The sequence below is a fragment of the Dipodomys merriami genome, unplaced genomic scaffold (assembly GCF_024711535.1).
Source record: "Dipodomys merriami isolate MVZ:Mamm:240054 unplaced genomic scaffold, mDipMer1.0.p SCAF_5, whole genome shotgun sequence".
In the NCBI taxonomy this organism is placed as follows: Eukaryota; Metazoa; Chordata; class Mammalia; order Rodentia; family Heteromyidae; genus Dipodomys; species Dipodomys merriami.
The window spans coordinates 11,522,696-11,543,249 of NW_027206068.1; the positions used below are offsets into that span (position 1 = coordinate 11,522,696).

General features: G+C 40.0%; 1 protein-coding gene across 4 annotated transcripts in view; it reads left to right on the plus strand.

Annotated features, from left to right (window-relative positions):
- Osbpl3 (oxysterol binding protein like 3) overlaps window positions 1-20,554 on the plus strand; it is a 190,416-nt gene that overhangs the window by 79,061 nt on the left and 90,801 nt on the right. For all 4 annotated transcript variants that reach the window (XM_069996070.1, XM_069996073.1, XM_069996072.1 and 1 more), the window contains exon 2: window positions 3,557-3,793. In XM_069996070.1, coding sequence (XP_069852171.1) covers window positions 3,701-3,793 — 93 coding nt within the window. In that variant the 5' untranslated portion in view covers window positions 3,557-3,700. The remainder of the gene's footprint in view (window positions 1-3,556; window positions 3,794-20,554) is intronic.

Genomic DNA, 20,554 nt, shown 5'->3' on the forward strand with positions numbered 1-20,554 from the left:
AGAAGTGTAGGTCTTTATCTTGTGCTGTGTATGTTCAAGAGGTAGGAAATTCACACCTGTCTATTCTGTTCAAGCCAACACTTACTTTTCTCATTTAATCTGCACAATTCCCTGAGAGATTGATATTATTCTTCCTTATTCTTTACAGGAAAGACTGAAGAAGCAAACACCTTATCAATGGGTCACCAAATCAAGCCAAGGCTGGCTCCTTCCAAGGCATCTCATTTCTTCTATCTTTCTTAAATGGAGTCTTCTTTTCTAAGTGAAATTTTATAAATAAACATTTGAATCAGCTTGGCAGTACCCTGGACATTTATACTTCCCTCTTTTATTTGCAGGGTGGGGGGTGGTGGTGGTGGTGAATATCTGTTCTCTCTTCTCCAATAGAAACCACAGGGTGGTATATGTTTTGTGGTTTTACACAAGTCTGGACTCTCAGCTTGTCTTAGGTAGGTGACAGTGGTAGGAGAGATAAAAGCTCATTCAAAAGCCAAGCAAAGCAGTTTTTCTTTGTCTAAGTGTATTGGACTTTGAGAGTTCCATGATTTAGAAGAAGTGAATTGTGAATCCTTTCCTCTTCAAACCAGTGATTGGTTGACCTGAAAGTAAATGTCAAAATAAATTTTGTCACACATCAAATATTGGTAGCAGGAAGAATGCACAAAAATATCCATAAAACTGCTTTGTCCTTTCTGCCTGTTGATAAGAACTTCCAGGAGAGATTTCCTGTCCACAATCGTCTGTCAGGATATCAGTCCCAAATGTTCTGTGTATTGAGTCAGATGGTAGTTATGTCCTTGAAAATGTAAAATGTTCTTGGTTTTCTTAAGATCTGTATACTGTACTGTACCTCAGTTTAAAAAAATGGAAATAAATGATTGTCCTTGAGTTCTTCACAGACTGTGAGCAGAGAAGCTATAATATTTTGATCATAACAACAAACCCATTGAGCTAAAAGTTTCCATCAAAGGGTCACTAAGTACAGTGAGAGCACCCAGAGGTCTTTCATAAGTTCCTACCTTATCAGCTTATAGATCCTGCATTAGCAGCAGCCCTGATCTTGGCCCCACATTCCTCTTAAGGAATTTATCACCATCATATTTCTAGGTCAGTACAATGAAGAAAGCTATTTCAAATAGGAGACATACTTTGGTCAAGGCCTTCTGTCTCAGGACTCCTGCCAAATCCTTTTTTCTACTGATCTAGCCTGGCCCTACAGAATCCCTGAGGGTGGATGTCATAGCTGCTTCTATTGAATGACCACCTTGATGCCTGGGGACCTTCATCTTGAGGACATTATTTACTTTGCCCCATTTACACACACCCTTTTCCTGGAATTGAACTGCTCTTGCCTTGCCCATTAAAGCCAGGGTTGGTGATTTTAACCAAACTTCTCATAAAGCTACAGTTATATTTTCCCCACAGTAATCTTGCTGTCCCCTGAAGAAGGATGGGTTGCAGTCTCTCTTCTTCTCTGAAGTGGGGAAGAAACCAGCGTAGAAAGAGGCTGGAAGAGGCCTAACCCAAAGTACCAACTTTGATAAATATTGGATTTGGCCTACTAAGAGCCTTGGCCTGAGTAAGTGAGATTGCCTAAGTGAGCTTGCCAAGGTCAGGAGATAAAGATGACTCTTTTTTATCAGTTGTCTCTAAGCTATGCTCTGGAGTACTGATTTGATACCCTTTCAGAATTCCTGTGATGCAACTTCATTGCCCAAGTTTCTCCCACCTTCTTATTTCACACACCTTTTTATCCCATTCCCTTATCAGAATGCAGTCTTAAAAAAAATGGCACGCATAAACAGAAATCCTTTGCTGGTATTTTTAATCTACAATGGATATATTGCCATAGCAGTGGTTGTGTAATAATACATATCTGTATGCACACACATGTGCGCAGTCACAGACAGGCACATAGGCACAGGCAGGCACACATGCACACAAATGACACGTGGGTCAATTTGGATTTCTGTCAGGCTGTTCTTTTTGCTTTCTCAAACAGCACCAGCCACTGAACAAACTATTAACATGTCTTTAAACTTCTCTTGGCAGTTTTTAACTAGTTTGTGCCTAATTCAGGTCCTCTTACTCATACAAGTAGAGCTAACTTTATGAAAAGGCTTGAGTTAGTTTGCTTTTAGTCTTATTTATTGTTGGACCTAACTGGAGAGAATTAAGGAGATGGCATGGGTGATGAGGGTTATATGAGAGGAACATGGGAATTGACTTCAGTGACCTTAGTTTATTTTCTGAGATTTAGACACTTCTCTTCATTGTTTTTATTTTAACTCATGACTTGCTCATTTTTAAACAACTATTAGTGAAGACATAGGAGATTTGTGCATTAATAATTAACCACAAGTTTGATATCCTATCTTATATCCTAGCTGGTTTCCAGACAGTCATATAACATCCTTATTTTAAAATCAGGCTTCATAAGCACTCAACTATATAGACTGGATAGATGTACTTTTTTATTATTGTTAACATACATGGGCAAGCTGTTTTAACACACTAAGTTGAACTTGGTGTGTTAGAGTCCTAACCTTCCAAAGCCCAAACCAAACATATCAGTTAATTCAGGGGCTGTGGATAAAGGTGGTGATTCTGGGGCTTCTACTCTGTGAGGACTAGGAAGCCTTCATCAGAATAAGGGTCCTTAGAGCTGCAGCGGTGGCAGGGATGTCCTTGTCTCTGCCCTGGACAGTGCCTTCCCACATCTCTGGCACTTAGCCCTCTTTGGGGACTGGTACTGTGCTGCAGAAAGGAATGGACTATTACGTCCTAAAAGCTGGCTTACAATATTTTTCCTTCGAGACTTTCTAGTGCAAATTTTTATATCTTCTAGGTCTCAGAGATGGGGCAAGAGATGTTATTCCAATACGTGGCTACTAGGGGCGTGCTAATTTCCAACTGTGGCTAAAGGGTTGGGCTAGTGCCTGGATTTCACCTCTTGTGGGCTGTATGATTGGGCAAATAACCTACATTTTCAGAGGTAGTTGTCATCTCCATAAAACAAAAATAATACTCCTCATCAGTGTTGATTAAACGAGACAGGGCTTGTGGGATTCTTAACGTAGTGTGTAGTGTGTTTGGAAGTGAGGAATATGTACCCTATGGTCATTGCTTTAATCATTACTATGCTAATAGTAGAAATTCTGCTTTCTCTGCACAGTTTTGGTTATATAATATTACAGATTTTCTTAAAGAAAATGTTTCCAAAAACTATTTGTAAAGCAAATCCCCTATCCTTGTCCAAAAAAACAAAAAAACAAAAACAAACAAATTAATCTTCTTAAACCTGTTGAAAAACAAAGGGCAAGATGCTGTATACCTATAATTCCAGCACTTGGGAGGCTGCGGCCAGTCTGGGTTACTTAAGGAATTCTAAATCCTCCTGGGTTACATAGCGAGACCCTGTCTCAAAAAGGAAAGCATAACATGTCTTCACAGTGCCTGAGGTTGCTAAGCCTATAATATGTAGTATGAAAAGGGGATTTGCATGGCTAATTAGAGATCCTTCTCTAACCCTTTTCCTGATTTTTTTTTTCTTTAGGTTTTAGGTGTTTTCATCAGACCATCCAAAATGCATTTTCAACGTTCTGGGTAAGAGCTGTTAGAGGGGGACTTCATACACTCAGCCACGTTGCCTGCTGATGGCATTTTGACTGCATCAAAGCCACGTGACCCCTTGCCCAGGATGAGTGATGAAAAGAACCTTGGAGTGTCCCAAAAATTGGTCTCCCCTTCCAGAAGCACGAGCAGCTGCTCCTCCAAGCAGGGAAGCCGACAGGTAAAATTCAGCTTGTACAGTATTTAGATGTAAATCTAAACTACCAAGAATTTGCTGGCATTTGAGTTCCTATCTTTATATCAATTCTCTATATTTTAATAGTTTACCTCATGTGTCTACCAGGTTTGGCTCTTTGTATTATTTTATTTAGTCTTTTGCATCTGCCCTTTAATGTAGGTATTAATACACCCTATCCCCTAGAAGCAGACTCAAACAGACTAAGTTACTAACCCAAGGATACACAGCTACTGAGGAGCAGATAACAGATCAGAGCTCCATTTGTTTGGCTATAGGGCCCATGCTTTCCTTATACCCTGCTAACCAAAATAAGACACTGCCATATTCCCAGTAATTATAATAATATAGACCCCCCACACTTGCTTCTCTTATCAAACCTTTTTTTGTGATGCATGTGTGCACACACATATATGTGTATATGTATGTGCATGTGTTGGTACTCTAGCTTGAACTCAGGACCTGAGCATTGCTTTCTTAGTTTTTGTACTCAAGATTGGAGCTCTGCCACTTGAGCCACAGATCCACTTTTAGCCTTTTGGTGGTTAATTGGAAATAAAAGTATCATAGACTTTCCTGCCCAGTCTAGCTTTGAATTGTTATCCTCAGATCTCAGCCTCCTGAGTTAAAGGAGTTAGCCACTGACACTGGGTATATCAAACCTTTTATGACTGCTTATTGGTACTGAAGTCTCTCTTACTTTTATTTCTCTAATGGGTTGAGGGGAACAGAAAACATGGTCCAAAGGAATTAATAGGAGGAAGAAAAAGTGAAACAAAGAACAGAATAATTAACTCCTAAATAACTGTCAGGTTATCATATGTTCCTTTTTGGTTTTCTTGCTGATCTTTTGGCAGGATTTGCTGGTGCTTGACCAATGGCAGGAAGTGCACATTAATCATTCAGATCCTTCCTTCTTTACTAGCTGGGGGAGGAGCTGAAGGCTTCCAAAAAGCCAGATTTATAGCCCAAGTGGTCTCTGAACCTTTTCAGCACTTACTGGTCTTGTTGGCATTGTCTTTACCCTGCAGGAAGTGCTGGCCTAAGAATTCACCCAGTGTGCTTAGTTCCAGATTTGGAAGCCACAATTAGGCAGCTTCCCACCTCAAGCTGTCCACATGGTTGTGACTCAGCAGCAGCATGGATCTGTGTTTGAACATGACCTAGGACAGGCCGCAGGGAGCTGGCCACCCACACATCTATGATTCTAGGCAAATTAGAGTTTGCTATGGCTTGACATGTCAGGGAGCCTCCAAGGTCTCCCTGAGAAGAAGCTGGTTTTTAAGAAGCATTCATTATTCCTTCCATCCTCCTTTGATCAGGACATGATCAAAGAAGTGGCCGGAGCTGGAGTCACCAACACTGGAGTTGTTTAGTGATAGTCTCAGGTTCAAGACTAAGAAAAGCTTCAAAGTGTTGTTTGAAACCTGTTTTTGTAGTATTTGTTTTGTTTGAGTTGTATCATAAAAGGTAAGGGGATGTTCCCAGTGCATTAACCCCTTTCTCATTTGGAATAGTTAGTTGGTTAGTCATTCATTTATCAAATGATTGTCTTTTAAGTTTTGTATTTTCCACTTCAATTATATGTCTATATAATATTGCTTTATAAATATAAATACTTGTCTTTTTCCTCTGTGGCGGAGAAGGTGGAGAAATTAATATGATTATTTCACTTTTAGCACAAGTTTGGATCTAAAGCATATCTTTAATTTTCAGGGGCCATTTTCTTAGCCCATCCACTGTTTCATCTGTATAAAAAGGAAATGTTTTGACTCTGGCGATCTGAGCTCTTCATCTGCATCACACCTGTGGCAATTCATAGCCACACTGCTTGAGCTGGCAGTGACTGCTTCCTCCCTCAGATCTGCAGCTGATACTAGGTTCCTGTGGAGGCTCTCACTTGCCAGCAACTGGGGACACAACCACACCTATTAGTTTTTGGTTGCTGAACAGAGTAGTGGTACCTTGTTTCCCACTGGAAAGTAAAAGCTCAGCACTTAAAACTTCAAGATTTCCAGACTTTACTTGAGGAATGTTGGATTATAACTGAGCACATCTGTACAGTTACCTCTTTGATTTTAAAGTTCCATTTTAAAGTAGTTTTCAAGCTGCTCTGCTCTTTTCCTTTCCTCCTTAGGGGGGTCATCTCATGTTAACTTGATCAGCATTCTCAGTGCTAGTTTTGCTCATGTGCATTGGAATTACTATTTAGGGCTTCATCTTCCATTGTAGTTTCCCATGATGCTTCTGTCTGCACTCATCCTCTCTGCAAATACCCATTTAGGGATGTGCTGCTCCTATCTCCCACCTCTGAGTCCAGAGTAAGTCTTAATATTTACAACTTGGGCTTCTCCTTCATCATGAGGCTGAACTATCTGAGCTCTACCACCAGGCCAGCAGACATTTAAGTCTAGGCCCATTTGAGAGGTTATGTCTGCCTCCTCCTGCTTCTCAATAAGCAGATTTTAAAGCCCCCTTTTATTTTGATGTGAGCACCTTCCCTCTGTGCAACTTCTCACTTCCACAGTGAGCCTGGATTGAGTCCCAGGCTTTTCCATGGATACAGAGGGCCAGGTATAGTAAAGCACCATTCTCTATAGTCCCTGTATTGTACATCACATCTCTAGAACTTATTTTTCCTGAGCAACTGGAACGGTGTACCTTTGGACAACATCTCCCCCTTTCTTCCCACCCTCAAGTTCTTGGATGCAACATTCTACTCTTTATGACTTCTACATACAAAACAGATCACATGCTGTTTGTTTTTCTCTGCCTAATTTCAGTTAGCATCATGTTCTCCATGTTTTAACAAGTGTCAAGGTTTCATTCTGTTCTAAGACAAGTATATTCTTTTTCAAAGAAAGTAAAGTGTGTGTATATACATGTACATTTGCATGTGTGTTTGCATATGCTGTGTGTGTATGTGTGAGAAAATGGAGGGTGCATGTATTATAGTTTGTGTATATACTACATTTTCTTTGGACTTACTTAATTTTTTTTTATCATACAGACATGAAAAGAGCCTCTGGTGTTTGGATGGAGTAGGGGTGGCTTAAGTAAAGGGTAGCACCAAATGCCTGGATTCAAAACATCAACATGGCTGAAAGACTTAGTCTTATAAAAAAATTTTTCGCTTACATTCTTATCTCATACAGCCAGATGATGATATAGGTCTCTGTACTTTAGCCATACTGGATTTCCCTTAGTTCCTTAAACTAAATTTGTCCTTGTTTATTGAATTGAGGTTGGCCTTCCATTTCAGAACTACTCATATAAAAATCTCAAGCAGGTATGCATTTATGGACATATAACTTCCCTATCCATGTATCTGTTAATAAAGCTTGCTTTCTTAGGAATAAAATGAGAACTAAATGAAATAGTACATATGAAGTGCCTAGGCTGCAACACAGGAGGCATTCAGTATATGTGGATTAAGTTAATGAATGAATTCACCCACAGTTGTTAGGACAAGAGATTGCTATTCATAAAGTTCTGTAGATACACGAAATGAGCTAGGGGAAATCTAAGTGGGAGGGAGAATTGCTATTTTAAAACCTATATGAGTAAATGCAATTTCCTTTTGTCTTGTTCTTTTTCCCACCACCCCCTTACCTTTCTTGCCTAGAACATTTGAAGCAGCACATGTTAGAAGCTAGATGAAGCTCAATAAAAATGAAGGAATCTGGCTTGTCTTTATTGATAGAGTTTGATAGTCCTAAGTTTCATTTCTTAAGCCACTTTCTACTGAGAAGCTATTCCTAAAAAGTCAATGAGCAGGGACAGAACAGCTGTACATATCATTACAAGAAGCCAAGTGAACACAAAGACTATAGGTTGTAAAGAAGATACATGCTTCATTCTTTTATGTGCTGTTAGCATTTGGCATGAAAGTCAGAAATGAGAAAATGAATCAGCAAAAATAATTGAGTACTGCTTCATTCATGATTGTAGGGGATTTGAAATTCTCCAAGTCTGTTGCTAGGTCAGTCCCCATACAGTTACAGAGATCACTGTTGTTACCCTACTGGGCTAATCTAAGGTGGCATTTGAGCTCTCCCAAGGTCACTTGATAAGAGTTAATTTATGCAGGCTATTAGATTACTCTACATTCCAGAAAACACAGCCAGACTGGGCACAGTGCCAGAATCCATAGGACAGGTGAGTTCAACAGAGGAGAATTTGCCAAGATTTGAATAGTGAATTAAAGCTATTTTCAGTTGTTTGAGTAGTGAAAGATGCTTAATCTCAAGCTGGGTATGGTGGTACCTGTCTATAATCACAGCACTCAGGAGGCTGAGGCAGGAGAATTATGAATTTGAGGCCAGTAGTCTAGACTATGTATCCAGATGCTGTCTCAAAAAAATAATACAAAGAAAAAGGAAAATGCTTAGTTCCATATATTTCTATTACCTTATCAGCTGCCTTTTAAAGGATTGTATTGAATCAGTGCCACAAACTACTTGAGGAGGAGTGACCTTAGAATTGTGCTGATTATATCACATTGTTCAGTGGCAGTATATTAGTTTGCTTACTGTCAGTATAATATAATGACTAAAGCTGAGTGATGTTTGAAGAAGAGGTTTATGTATTTGGTTTTGGAGGCTGGGAATCCTGTGAGTATGGTGCTGGTGTCTGCTTGTCTTCTTCTGGGACTTCCACGAAGTTCAACTCATGGAAGAAAGTGGAAGAGAAAAACAAGGAGAAGACGTGCTTACATCTACCTGTTCTCTGTGGTTATCCCTATAACCTATCACCCAACACTCCCATAATGGCAGTGAGACTTTCACCTCAGTTTGAAAGAGGACAGTCTATATTCAGAGAAGGACAGCAGCAAGACCTATGGGGCCAGATGGCCTGGGTTGGAATCTTAGGCTGTTAATAAGCTGTTGATAAGCCTTAGGCAGGTTCCCATAAGTCTTGGTGCCTTTTTGCTTATATTGTCCACATTGACTTAATTAGAACTGCATCTAGAAAGAACTGTGGAAGTATGTGACAATCCATTTTCTAAACTAGGGAGGTCCCAGGAGTCCTGGACCTACCCCACAGGTGACTGCTTCCCTACCTTATACTTCCAGCTTTGAGGCAGGTCGTGCACAGGGCGACAGCTTGGTCTAGATTGCACTGTGAGAGTAAGAGTCAGCAAAGGACTCTGGGAGTTAAAAGCATCCAGTAGCACCTGTGTAACTCCTAATGCCCTTTCATGCCATCCTTCTGGGTCTCAAATCAATCCATGAGGTCTGCATAGAGTTCCATGCTGTGGAAAGAAAATATAGCCTAGAGATATTAACTGCTGAGTTCAGAATCACACAGCTAATGAGTAGCAGGCACCAAGCCACTGTCTTTTTGGAGAACACTCCATTTGCTTAGATACTCCAAGATGTCTTCAAAATTTAATTCAAGTTCTGTGTGCCCTGAAGAAATGATTCTTTAAACAAACCTCCATCAGAAGCCTCTGAATGCTGAGAACAACACAGCCTGCTATTCCCTGTTGACCTGGAACTTTCTCTGGTGATAAAAAATTAACTATGTTTCTGTCTTCATTTTTCAGGTTTTCATTACTTCCCCCTCTCCCTTCTTTAATTCCTATATTAGAGCTTGCACTCAGATCCTAGGTGTGTTTCTTAGCTTTTTTCACTCACGGCTGGTATTCTACCACTTGAGCCATACCTACACTTCCAGCTTTTTGCTGATTAATTTTTGCTGTCCAGGTTGGCTTCAAATACTGTTCTCAGGTATGAGCCTCTTAAGTAGCTAGGGTTGCAGGTATGAGGCACTGGCAACCAGCTTTTACTGTCTGGCTTTTTACCTCTCGTCGTTATTGCTGACCTTTTGGCCATTACATCCTAGAGATAAGAAGGGCTATGGAGTAAGACTTGGTATTCAATACATTTCCACACTGAGACAGTCTTGTAAACAAGCAAACTTGATATCCAGGAAGGTTGAAGCATCAGCTAAAATGACATATTTGCGTCATCAGGGTATCTTTGTTCTTCTCCATGCCTGCAAATGGCAGATGGTCAGCTCTATTTTCCCACTCAGAAGAGCAGAAGAAATAGAACTCTTAATACACTTCAGGAGTTGATGAACTGTCTTTACTGCTCTGCAGCTCTGGAATAACAAGCAGCAAATCTATTTGGGTACATTTAGAAAACATTAGCTTGATAAAAGCCACATGAGATACCTTAAGAAAATAAAACATGGTGGGGAGAAGCCACAGTAGAAAACCTAGGAAGACAAAACACTGGCCCAGATAGTCTGATTAAGAGCTTGAATTGCCAGTATGCAGCTCCAGAATATTCTCAAGAAGCTCAGATGTAAATGTAGGCTGAACTGACTTAATAGTCATTTCTTGAGAAGGAGAGGTCCACTCAGTGTTTGGTGACAGCCCAGAAGTGACTGTACAGGAAGAAAAGTAGAGGCAAAACCAAAGATTCGAATAAACAGGTATCCCACTTAAATAGGCAGTATGCCCTAACCATTTAGTCTAGCTGTTTACCTCTATACCTGTGTTCAAGCCCAGTTGAGTCATCTTCTTGCCACATTTCTGTCTTCTGAATCAGGCTGAATCAGCCTGGGTAAAGGTAGATCCACATCCTAATCTGTGAATGCTACTTTATTGGTAACTAAGAATCTTGCGATAGTACCCTGAAGTATCTCAGTGGGCCCTAAAATTACCAACAGGTGTTTATTTAAAAAAATTCAGAGGACATTCACAAATAGTCATACCAAAGGAAGATACCAGTAGGGAAGGAACCCAAAGATGTGACTCCCCTTAACATTCAAAATACTATTTATCAAAACATTCCAGGAAATGGAAACATGGTTTGTTTATGTTATTGTTAGTCATGTTGTTGTGTATGCTTTTTCTTTTTTTGCTTTTTAGGCAGAACAATATGGGGGGTGGGGGCCACAGAAAAGGAGAGAGGAAGGGTGAACAAATGCAATCATGGAATTCAGTATACTCTAATTGGAAAATGAGCTATGCAACTTGTGGGAGTGGATGGGAGGGGTAAACTGGGGGAAGGCAGAGGAAGGAGTGACATTGTTCAAAAGAGAAATGTGTGCATTACCTTAATTATGAAATCATAGCTCCTCTGCACACACCTTAATAATAATAAAATTATATATTTGTCTTTTTTTTTGTCAGTCATGGGGCTTGAATTCTGGGCCTGGGCACTGTCCCTGAGCTCTTCAGCTCAAGGCAAGCGCTCTATCAACTTGAGCCACAGCACCACTTCCGGTTTTCTGGTGGTTAGATAAAAAAATCTCACGGACTTTCCTGCCTGGGCTGGCTTTGAACCATGATCCTTAGATCTCAGCCTCCTGAGTAGGATTATAGGCATGAGCCGCTGGTACCTGGCTAAAGTTATATATTTTTTAAAAAGCTAAACAAGACCTTGAGGTTCTAAGTTCAAGCCCAGTACCAGTGTGTGTGTGTGTGTGTGTGTGTGTGTGTGTGTGTGTGTGTGTGTGTGTGTGTGTGTGTGTGTGTGTGTGTGTGTGTGTGTGTGTGTGTGTGTGTGTATGCACACAAAATGGAGCAGGGGAGAGCAGTGATGGAAAGGGTGAGTTTGATCAAGATATTGCATACCTACATATGGAAATGTTAGAATGAAACCCATTTATAGAGCTAATTCATTTTAATAAAAGTGTGAAAAAATTGTTTTAATCCAGAGGATGGAAACAAAGGAGAAGAGGCAGAGATTTCCTGGAATGATATGTCTATAAGCCAAAGCATGCCATGAAATGCCAGTAACCATCAGAAACTGGAGAGTCAAAAGACTGAATCCTGTGGGGATTCTCAGAGGGAGTGTTGCCCTGCCAACACCTAGATTTGGGGGTTTTGGCTTTGAGAACTGTTAGAGAACAGACTTCCAATGTCATGAGCTAACTTCTTGAAGGTCATCCCTTGGCTTTATATCTTTGTATCTCTAGAGCAGGTGCTGAGTAGGAGATCTTTGAGTAGGGACTGCCCTCCTAATGAGAAGGTAGAGTGTAACCTGGGATGTACCATGCTTAGCACTCACATCATTCCTGCTCTGGGTAAGGTTCTACTGGATCCTAGCATGTCACTAAGTTCTCCTTAGGAGAGCCAGCTGAACTATGAAAACAACCCACTGCTGATTTGGACCAAAGCTAAAGGACAGGTTCATGCTGCTGAACTTCTGCAACTTACATCTGTGGTGCTAAACCTGCCTGCCTTATATAGTGAATGTGTATCTACTGTGATTGAAAATTTCAGTTTCACCCTGGAAGGGTTGTTTTGAGTTCATAGTGACAGAGAACATTATTGCCAGCTTGCTCTGCCCCACAAGGGACTGAGATTTCCTGAGGAATCTAAATGCCCTGGGAATAAATGTAAGCATGTTTTATTGGAGTTGAGTGCAGATTTCTCCAGCACTTTGACTGTGCCATGAATCTTTTAATTGAAAGGTAATAAAAACAAAATATTAAAATGGTGCTGAAAGGTAATAAGGAACCAAACTGTCCCTACCTTCTCACCCACTGGTTTACCCATTCAGTCTGGATTGGAGAGTGTTCTTCCTTCAGTGGAGTGAGTTATACTATACAGATTTCCAGTTACTGACCTGGTTGCCACTGTGAACCTCTTACAGTGGAGTCATGAACAGGGCTTTGAAGAAAGAAAGCCCTCACACAATTTTGTGGCCCAAAGCAAATCATTTCATTTAGCTGCCCCATCTCTTAATAAGATGAAAAGAGCTGGGTAGATGACCTCCACATTCTGTTTTAGACTTTGAGGTTCAAAATAAATGTATCATGACTGAGGTAGGGAGGAGATGGGGAAGCCAGTCGTAGGAATCCTTGACGTGCGTGCGTGCGTGCGTGCGTGCGTGTGTGTGTGTGTGTGTGTGTGTGTGTTGGATGGGACGTGGGGGTGGGGGAGGGTGGTCAGAAGAGACCCTTGAGTCCCTTGACTGGGTAGTGCTCTCCTGTCTCCTGTCATTGTTGTCTCCTTGTCAAAGGTAGGCTTTGTTGAGTCTGGGGAGACAGTTACATGGGGGACTGAAGGTGTTCCAATGAATCCTAGTGAGTGTCAGGAAAAGGATCTGTGAGTGATCTCCATACTCATCCACAAATGGGTCCCACTGGTTAGTAGCTTATCATCTTGGACAAACTACTTTGGAACTCTGGTGATTTCATCTGGAAAGGGAGGATAATCAGTTATTTCTTTTGTCTTCTTTTTTTTTTTCCTCCTCCAATTTATTCCCCCTGTCACTGTTTCTGATTTCAGTACCCTTTGTTTTGAATATGTTTATCAGATTTGGGGATAGGAAGAGGAATCACAGAAACTATGGGACAAAGGGGGAACCAATGCAACAGTTATATTCATTAGATGCTATGTTGGAAATTAACTTTACAACCTGAGGCAGGGAGGGGAATGGGGGGGGGCAGGGGTAGAGGGAAAGTGGGAGAAAATGAGGGAGGGGATAACACTGTTCACAAAGAAATGTACTCATTACCGTACTTATGTAACTGTAACCCCTCTGTATATCACCTTTACAATAAAATAAAAATTTTGAAAAAAGGAGGATAGTTAGACTCTCATTACACAATCACTGCCGGTACATAGGAAGTAGTTCTTGTTTTTATTACTAGTGTCATTCCCATGGTAATGACAAAAAACTCACCCTGGTGGGCTGCATAGGCAGAGCAGAATAGCCTTCATAGGTTTGAGGAGTGGTGGATCTCCAACTTTAGTAGTAGTTCCAGTTATTATGAAGCCTCTGTTCACAGCACAGGTTCATAGATTTTTAAGGAGCTTGATACCATTAGGAGACTATTTAGCAATATTAATAATTTCCAAATATATCTAAGGAACCTAAAAAGTACCAAAGTAATTGCAGCCATAAATGCAGTGAGTCACCAACAGGGTAGAAATAGTCATTATATGTATGTGAAAGATTTTTTTAACATTTTAATTATAAAGCCATTTGTGGTCAGTATATTTATAAGCATTTATTTGGAAACCCAAGATGGGAATGATCTCAGGTGGACTGGATTAGCTGTGTTTTGGTTGCTTTTTGATTTGCTTTTTTTTTTTTATACTCTTTGTCTTTGACAACCACTGGCAATGAGTCATTTTCTTCCCCTTACCTCCTGAGCTTTCTCAAGCTTTATCCAAAAGTCTTTGGATCCATCTTTTTGGGTCCATCTTTTCTTATTATCTAAGCAATGGAACCAGTTGTTTGTTCTGTGACTGGCCAGATACTAAGATGGGAAGCATTTGGGAACCTACTTTGCTTCTCACCCCTAGTGTGGGTTGATGAACTACATCTCTGTGAATGATGGGACTGGGTGGGGTGGGGAGTGGGGGACAGAACAGTGCCCATTCGCAGATGATGGCTGCTGCTCCTCTACATAGCTGTCAGAATCAGAATGGGTTCTCTTGCTCAGTCTCCTGTTTTCTTAAATCTTTTCACTTAAACCTTAAAGTCGTGGATTGTGCATCAGATGACTACACTGAAGCTAATGCTGCTCTTTGGTACGATACTAGTTTCTGGTAAAAGATTCAGGTGGAATTTTAGAGCTCTTTTATTGTCCTCCCTCCCTGTCTTGGAGTCCCCTACTCTGGTGATTCTTCTAGGTGGCCATCAGCCTCTGACAAAACACTCCAATTTTGGGGAAATTTGCTTTTTCCCAGAGTAGCCATGTAATTTTTGCCTTTTGCATAGTACTAGTTATCAGATAATCAGACAATCTATGCTATATACAGAGCTAGAATCAGAGATTTTATGGCTACTCTCCATTAGATTTTCCCTTAGATTCTGAGGCAGGTCCCAGCCTGGTCTTCTAGAATGTGCCTACTCTTAGCAGCAGCAGTCAGAATCCCAGCCCTTTTAGATCTCTGAACTGAAATGTTCATTGAGACAAAGTTCCAGGTCCCAATGTATGCACATAACAGTTTGTGAAGCACTAGATTTCTCCTCATACACGATTCCTCAGTGCCCTCCCTCCCCAAGTAGTACTTTCTTTTCTTGTTTTTAATGCCATTGCTATCTAGACTCCTGATACTCAAAAAAAAATCTTAGGTGAAAGGGAAAAAATTGTTAAGGCAACAACTACAGTGACTGAAATCTTAAGTATAGAATTAGTCTGATATGTAACAGTTATTCTGTTAATTAGAAACCTATTGATAAGTAATTATATATGTCCATAGTACAGCCATGACAGGAAATTCTGATGACCTTTAGCCTTTCTTGATAGGCTTTATGAGATTACAAATGCTTTTGAAATTGTTAAAGACAGATAAAATTATGCTATGTGATTTAATGCTCCTTGTGATTTTTTTAAAAACTTGATAAACATACTAGCTAAATAACCTATTCTTCAGTCATGCTTCATAGAAGTGGCCATAACATTTCCCTTCCGATATGTCTCAGCTACAGGACAAATAAAGTCCAAATCATGTTCTATTTCTGATATCACTGCAAAGGGCAGTGACTGAGAATTCAGCATCTGAGAGGAGCCTAGAGATGCGCACTGTGCAGACAGCTGTGCTAGAGGGAAGTGCTTGCAATTCATGTACTCAGCAGTATGGAAATGAACTTGGCCAGCTCATGTGTATGAATAAATGCTTAGCTGCCTTTCTAACCACAAAGCAGCTTTCTATCTTTGGCACTTTTAGAAATTCAGTAAAACAGAATGAATTTAACACCAGATGACAGTGCCAGACTGTCTTTGGTGAAGCTCAAGCAACAGCTTTAAGAAGTTTCTTCCCTCAGCCTCTGTCCTATTTCTCCCTCTAGCTAACCTTTTTGACCTTTAAGCCTGATAGCCACAAGATAAGACATTGGTCAGCTATGTTGGGCAAAGTCACAGGGTCTTGGTCTCTTCAGTGGCCCAAATCCATCAAATACTATGTCTCAGGATGTTCAGCTCAGTGCAGACTCTAAGTCCAGATTACCAGATATGTGGAGGTCTGCAGGAGCAACTTCCCCAGACCTGGTCCCTTTAATCAGGAGAAAGTACCATCTCTAATATTTCCTCCTGAGAACCAATTCACTCTAATTCAGTATACCTGATTGAATAATGTGCCTCGTGGACTCTGTTGGAACTCTTCTATTCTTAGACTCTTTCAGTAAGTATTTACTTAGGGTCCTTATTTCCTGGGGAGTAAGATTATAATAACGGACTGGGGAAATAGCTCAAGTGGTAGACTACTTGCCTAGCAAGCAGGAGGCTCTGGGTTCAATTGCCATAATAAAAAAGAATGTAGACAAGAAAGAGGAGGAGGAGATGGAGGAGGGAAGAAAGAAGACGCCACATGTTCCAGTTGTCAGACTAGGAGCTACAGGATTTGGTTTTTGGCTTTTTGTCTTGCTTTGGTTCCATTCCTTTTTGTGCCTTCTTTTCTCTCATTTGGAATGTAAATGTTTGGGCTTTTGTGTGTTGAAAGTATGCAAATAGATTTTTATTTGTTTTTTAAATAGAGGCTCCTAGCTGAGTCTCAGTAAAGACTGTGAACTTAGACTTTTGAGCACTGTTGGAAAGTTAAGGTTTTGGAGATCCTTGGAGAAAGACTAAATGTGTGCTGCATTAAGAGATGTCCATGGGCCTTTTAGGCCTAGGAGATAGATAGACTCATGTGTTGACTGTTTGGCCGCTGAGGATAGCACTATTTTGGAGGTGGTTGAAACTTGGGAAGGTGAAACCTAGCTAGAGGGAGTAGGTCACTGAGGGCATGACTTTAAATGTTATACCTGGTCCCTACTCCTCCTTTGCTCTTTACTTCCTGTTTACCATGAGGTGAAAGAGCTCCTCTGTTACTTGCTACCACTGCCATGATCTTCTTCCCAAATACATAAAGCCAAGCAACTATGAGTTGAATCTTATGAAACTGAGCCAAAAGAAAATCTTCCTCCTGTAAATTGTGTATATGAGGCATTTTGTCCCAACAATGAGAAAAGTTACTGATATAGTCTTTATAATAGTTTGATAAGAAAATACCAAAATACTGGGGGATACAAATTAAAAACAAAAAACAGAAAACAAAAACAAAACTGTGTTAATTAAATGCTGTTACCTGGCAATACACAGCAAAAATAGTTTATATGAATATATATGACTAATAGGGTTTGGTTAGTAGAGAATTTGTCAAGGAAGGACGTAGAGATACAACCAAAAACTTGAAGAATTTACTAGGGTAGAAAAGATTAGGAGAAGATTCTGAGAAGCTGGAATATTATGAGTAAATCACAGAAATGAAAGTATGGAAATACTATGTCATATTTATTCTCATATTGCATGAAGGATGGAACACAGCAGAGCCTGCAGTGGTTGTTGTGGGAAACACCCATCCAACCTCAAAGAAGACTTGGAGACAAAAAGTGCTGCAGAAATGAGACTTTTAATGACTGTCCACCAAGACCTGATGTCAGATGGGCAGGCATACCCTAAGGAGTTGTAACAAGAAGTTCATTCACTAGTAGGCAAATCCCTCCCTTGTTCCTCAGTTGAGTACTATGGGGTGTACAATCTTCCCAGACCTAAGTGTCATTGCTTTCTATTGGGTAATTTTAATATATGCATCTTTTGGGTTGGTTAGATGGGAGTCTTGTCTTCACCCTGTTTTGTTCTCTTGTGGCATAAAAGCTTCCCTGGGTATATGTATAATTTCTCATTTCATAGTGGTCCATCCTTCCCTCCTGCCAGTTGACCCCCTTCTGGTGTCCTGTTTGTCTACTCTGTTTATCTAGGGAACTTTCAAGTACTTCTAAGTACTTTACAATCATCATATCCGTAAGCTGTTAAGTCCTGATGTAAGCAACTTTTTACTCAGGATCAAGTGTTTCTTGCCTTGAAAATGGGCCACCACTGACTTTTTGTTCTACAGTTGTTGACTTTAATACAAGTGTGAAATCAATGGGTGGTGTAGTGTTGTCTGAAAATGATGAGGCAGGGACATGGAAAACAGACAAGTTCAAAATTCAACCAGGTGAATTTACTTGAATAAAATATTAGAGCCTTTGGAATTTTCAAAGTGATTTTACATATAGTATGGCATGACCTAGTATTCCCTCTCACAGTGATACACAGAATCAGTGCCTGGTTTATCTATAGTACTTAATTAACCATCCACTTAACCCCAAACTCCTTTATTTTGAGTAGTATTTTAATGGTCATTTAACTCTCCTCACATGAAATTCACTATTGATTTTTACACACATTTTTAAATTATATTTTTAATTATTTTTAGTAGTTGTATGAAAGAGTCACCAGTCAAGAAATCAGTTTATGAAATAATGCATCTTGATCAGTTATGCACACATATTTTAAAGATATCAACAGCATACTTTTCTGTAAAAGAAAGGAAATGTCAAAGAATGTGATTAATATTAAAATATATATTTCAAAATGTGAAATCCCAGACATGACTATATCAGAAGATGTAAGGAAGTTGTATGTAAAATATGATGTGAGTATGAAAACAGTCTAGGTGTGTTGTGTTAACAAATCAGATAGCATGGCCTTCTGTGATGTGTTTGCCCAAAAAGGGTGATACTTTGTGAAGTCCCAGCAGTAAGTCTTCCCTTGATTATTCAGTACTTGATTCCTAAGTATTCAGAATATACAAAAACCATGAAAACACATATGAAAGAGAATCCATTTATACTTTCAAGTGATTTTATCTTTTATTTATTTTTTGTGCTGAAGATTGAAGCCAGCGCCTTGTGCATGCTAGGCAAGGTTCTCTATCAATGAGCTACACATGAACCCTTCATGATCAAGTGATTTGAAGCAGATTTTTTTTCCCCCACAATTGGTCCCAGAGTTGTGTAGCCTTAGAAAGAATAGCCCAGGCCTCTGAGAACCAACAAGTTCAGATAGCTCTGCTGACCCTAGAATGGGGGCTGGGAAACTGGAGGGGAATATTTGGATATGTAACCCAGAAAAGGCATTGGCTTCAGTGCTTCTCTCCCAGCCAAGGAGCAGGAAGGCCTGTTCTTTCTTAAATACTGCAAATCTGACTTTTCTAGTGTGGCAACAGTTCCACAGTTCTGGTCCCAAGTAGAAAGTAAAATGAGGGAAACACAAGACATTTCATAGAGGAAAAAAACGTAGGAACACTTTTTTGGCTTGTTTACATGAGGGCCCAATAAAGCTACTCTCGTTCTCTGTACCCTAGATTGGGTCATTGGAAGGAATCTGTTAGGTGTCAGAAATTCAAGTGCAATCTTGTTCTAATATGAATCTTTTAAACCAATTTCAAATTTAATTCTCTTTTGTTTAGACTACAGCTATGATCTCATCCAGTTCTCTAAAGTATGCAGTAATAGCTAACCCCTCTTGGCATTTGTACTGAGCACAGTTGAAGGTATTGAGAAGATGGGCATGATTGCTTAGTATTAGCGCTCTGCTGGTCACCTTCTGCTTGACAGTCTTAAGACAAACAAATCCAAAGGGCTTGATCCACTTACAGTACTTTTCAGAGGATTTGGGGCCTTGGGTTTTTATTTAATGGCAACACTGTGCAAGAGCCGACTTTCATAAACATGGATGTGTTGTCTAATTCGTAAATAGCTTTTTGATCCAATGATGCTGGATATACTTGATGTGCATGGTGCCAAGTTGTAATATTCTGAGAACATAAATCTGTTTGCACCTTTGTCTCAGAACTAAGCTTAATCATTTGCCACTAGGTGCCTACTCAATAGACATTAGGTTAAGATTGTGAAGACATCAGATGTAAACTAAACTTAAGAGGCTATTGTCCAGTAAGTATGAAAAGACTTCCTGTGTATTATCCTAAGTAGGGAGCATTGGAAAGTAAGGTGGAGAGCCATGGAGTTCCTGAAGGAGGGGAAAGGTTTAATTTGACAACCTTAAAGACTCATTAACACGTAAGCAGGTAAATCACTTTTAATGCTTTGAGAAATTACTTTCTGAGCCAAAATATATTTGAGCAGGATGTGTGTGTGTGTGTGTGTGTGTGTGTGTGTGTGTTTTCACATGAGAGGAACTATGGCTTTCTATCACTGAACAACATGCCTTCTCTAGTTACTGTGTAGGTGAAACTGACTAAATAATTGGTAATGAAGGAAATTCCATTTGATGTTGCTATTTTCAGGGGAGAAAATTCTCCAAAATAAAGTCTCTCCTTTTTTCAAAAATATATTTTATTGTAAAGATGCTGTACAGAGAGGTTACAGTTACATGAGTAAGGCAATGCGTATTAGCACTCTGCAAGTTGCCTTCTGCTTGACAGTCTTAAGACAAACAAATCCAAAGGGCTTGATCCACTTAGAGTACTTTTCAGAGGATTTGGGGCCTTGGGTTTTCATTTTATGACAACACGGTGCAAGAGCCGACTTTTATAAACATGGATGTGTTGTCTAATTCGTAAATAGCCTTTTGATCCAATGATGCTGGATACACTTGATGTGCATGGTTTCTTGTCAAGCATTGTTACCCCCTCCTTTGTTGTTCTCCCACTTCTTTTTTTTTCTATTGAATGAATCTCTTTTCATAGCTCCAGATTATAAGATACCACTGAAGTGGTTTCAGAATTCTAGGTTGTATCTTCAACTCCATTCAGACTGAAAGGGAATGGGAGGTAGAGCAGATAGATCTGTCAGGTCATTAGGAGAAAGAGTTCCAAGTGTTGATGTAGGAGACAGCTCTTGTTTCGAGAAGAGCATGTACTGAATTGAGGACAGCATGAAAATGAGCCATCAGGACTCCTTGCTTTCCATGTCCTCTCTGGTAGACCATACTGAGTGTTTC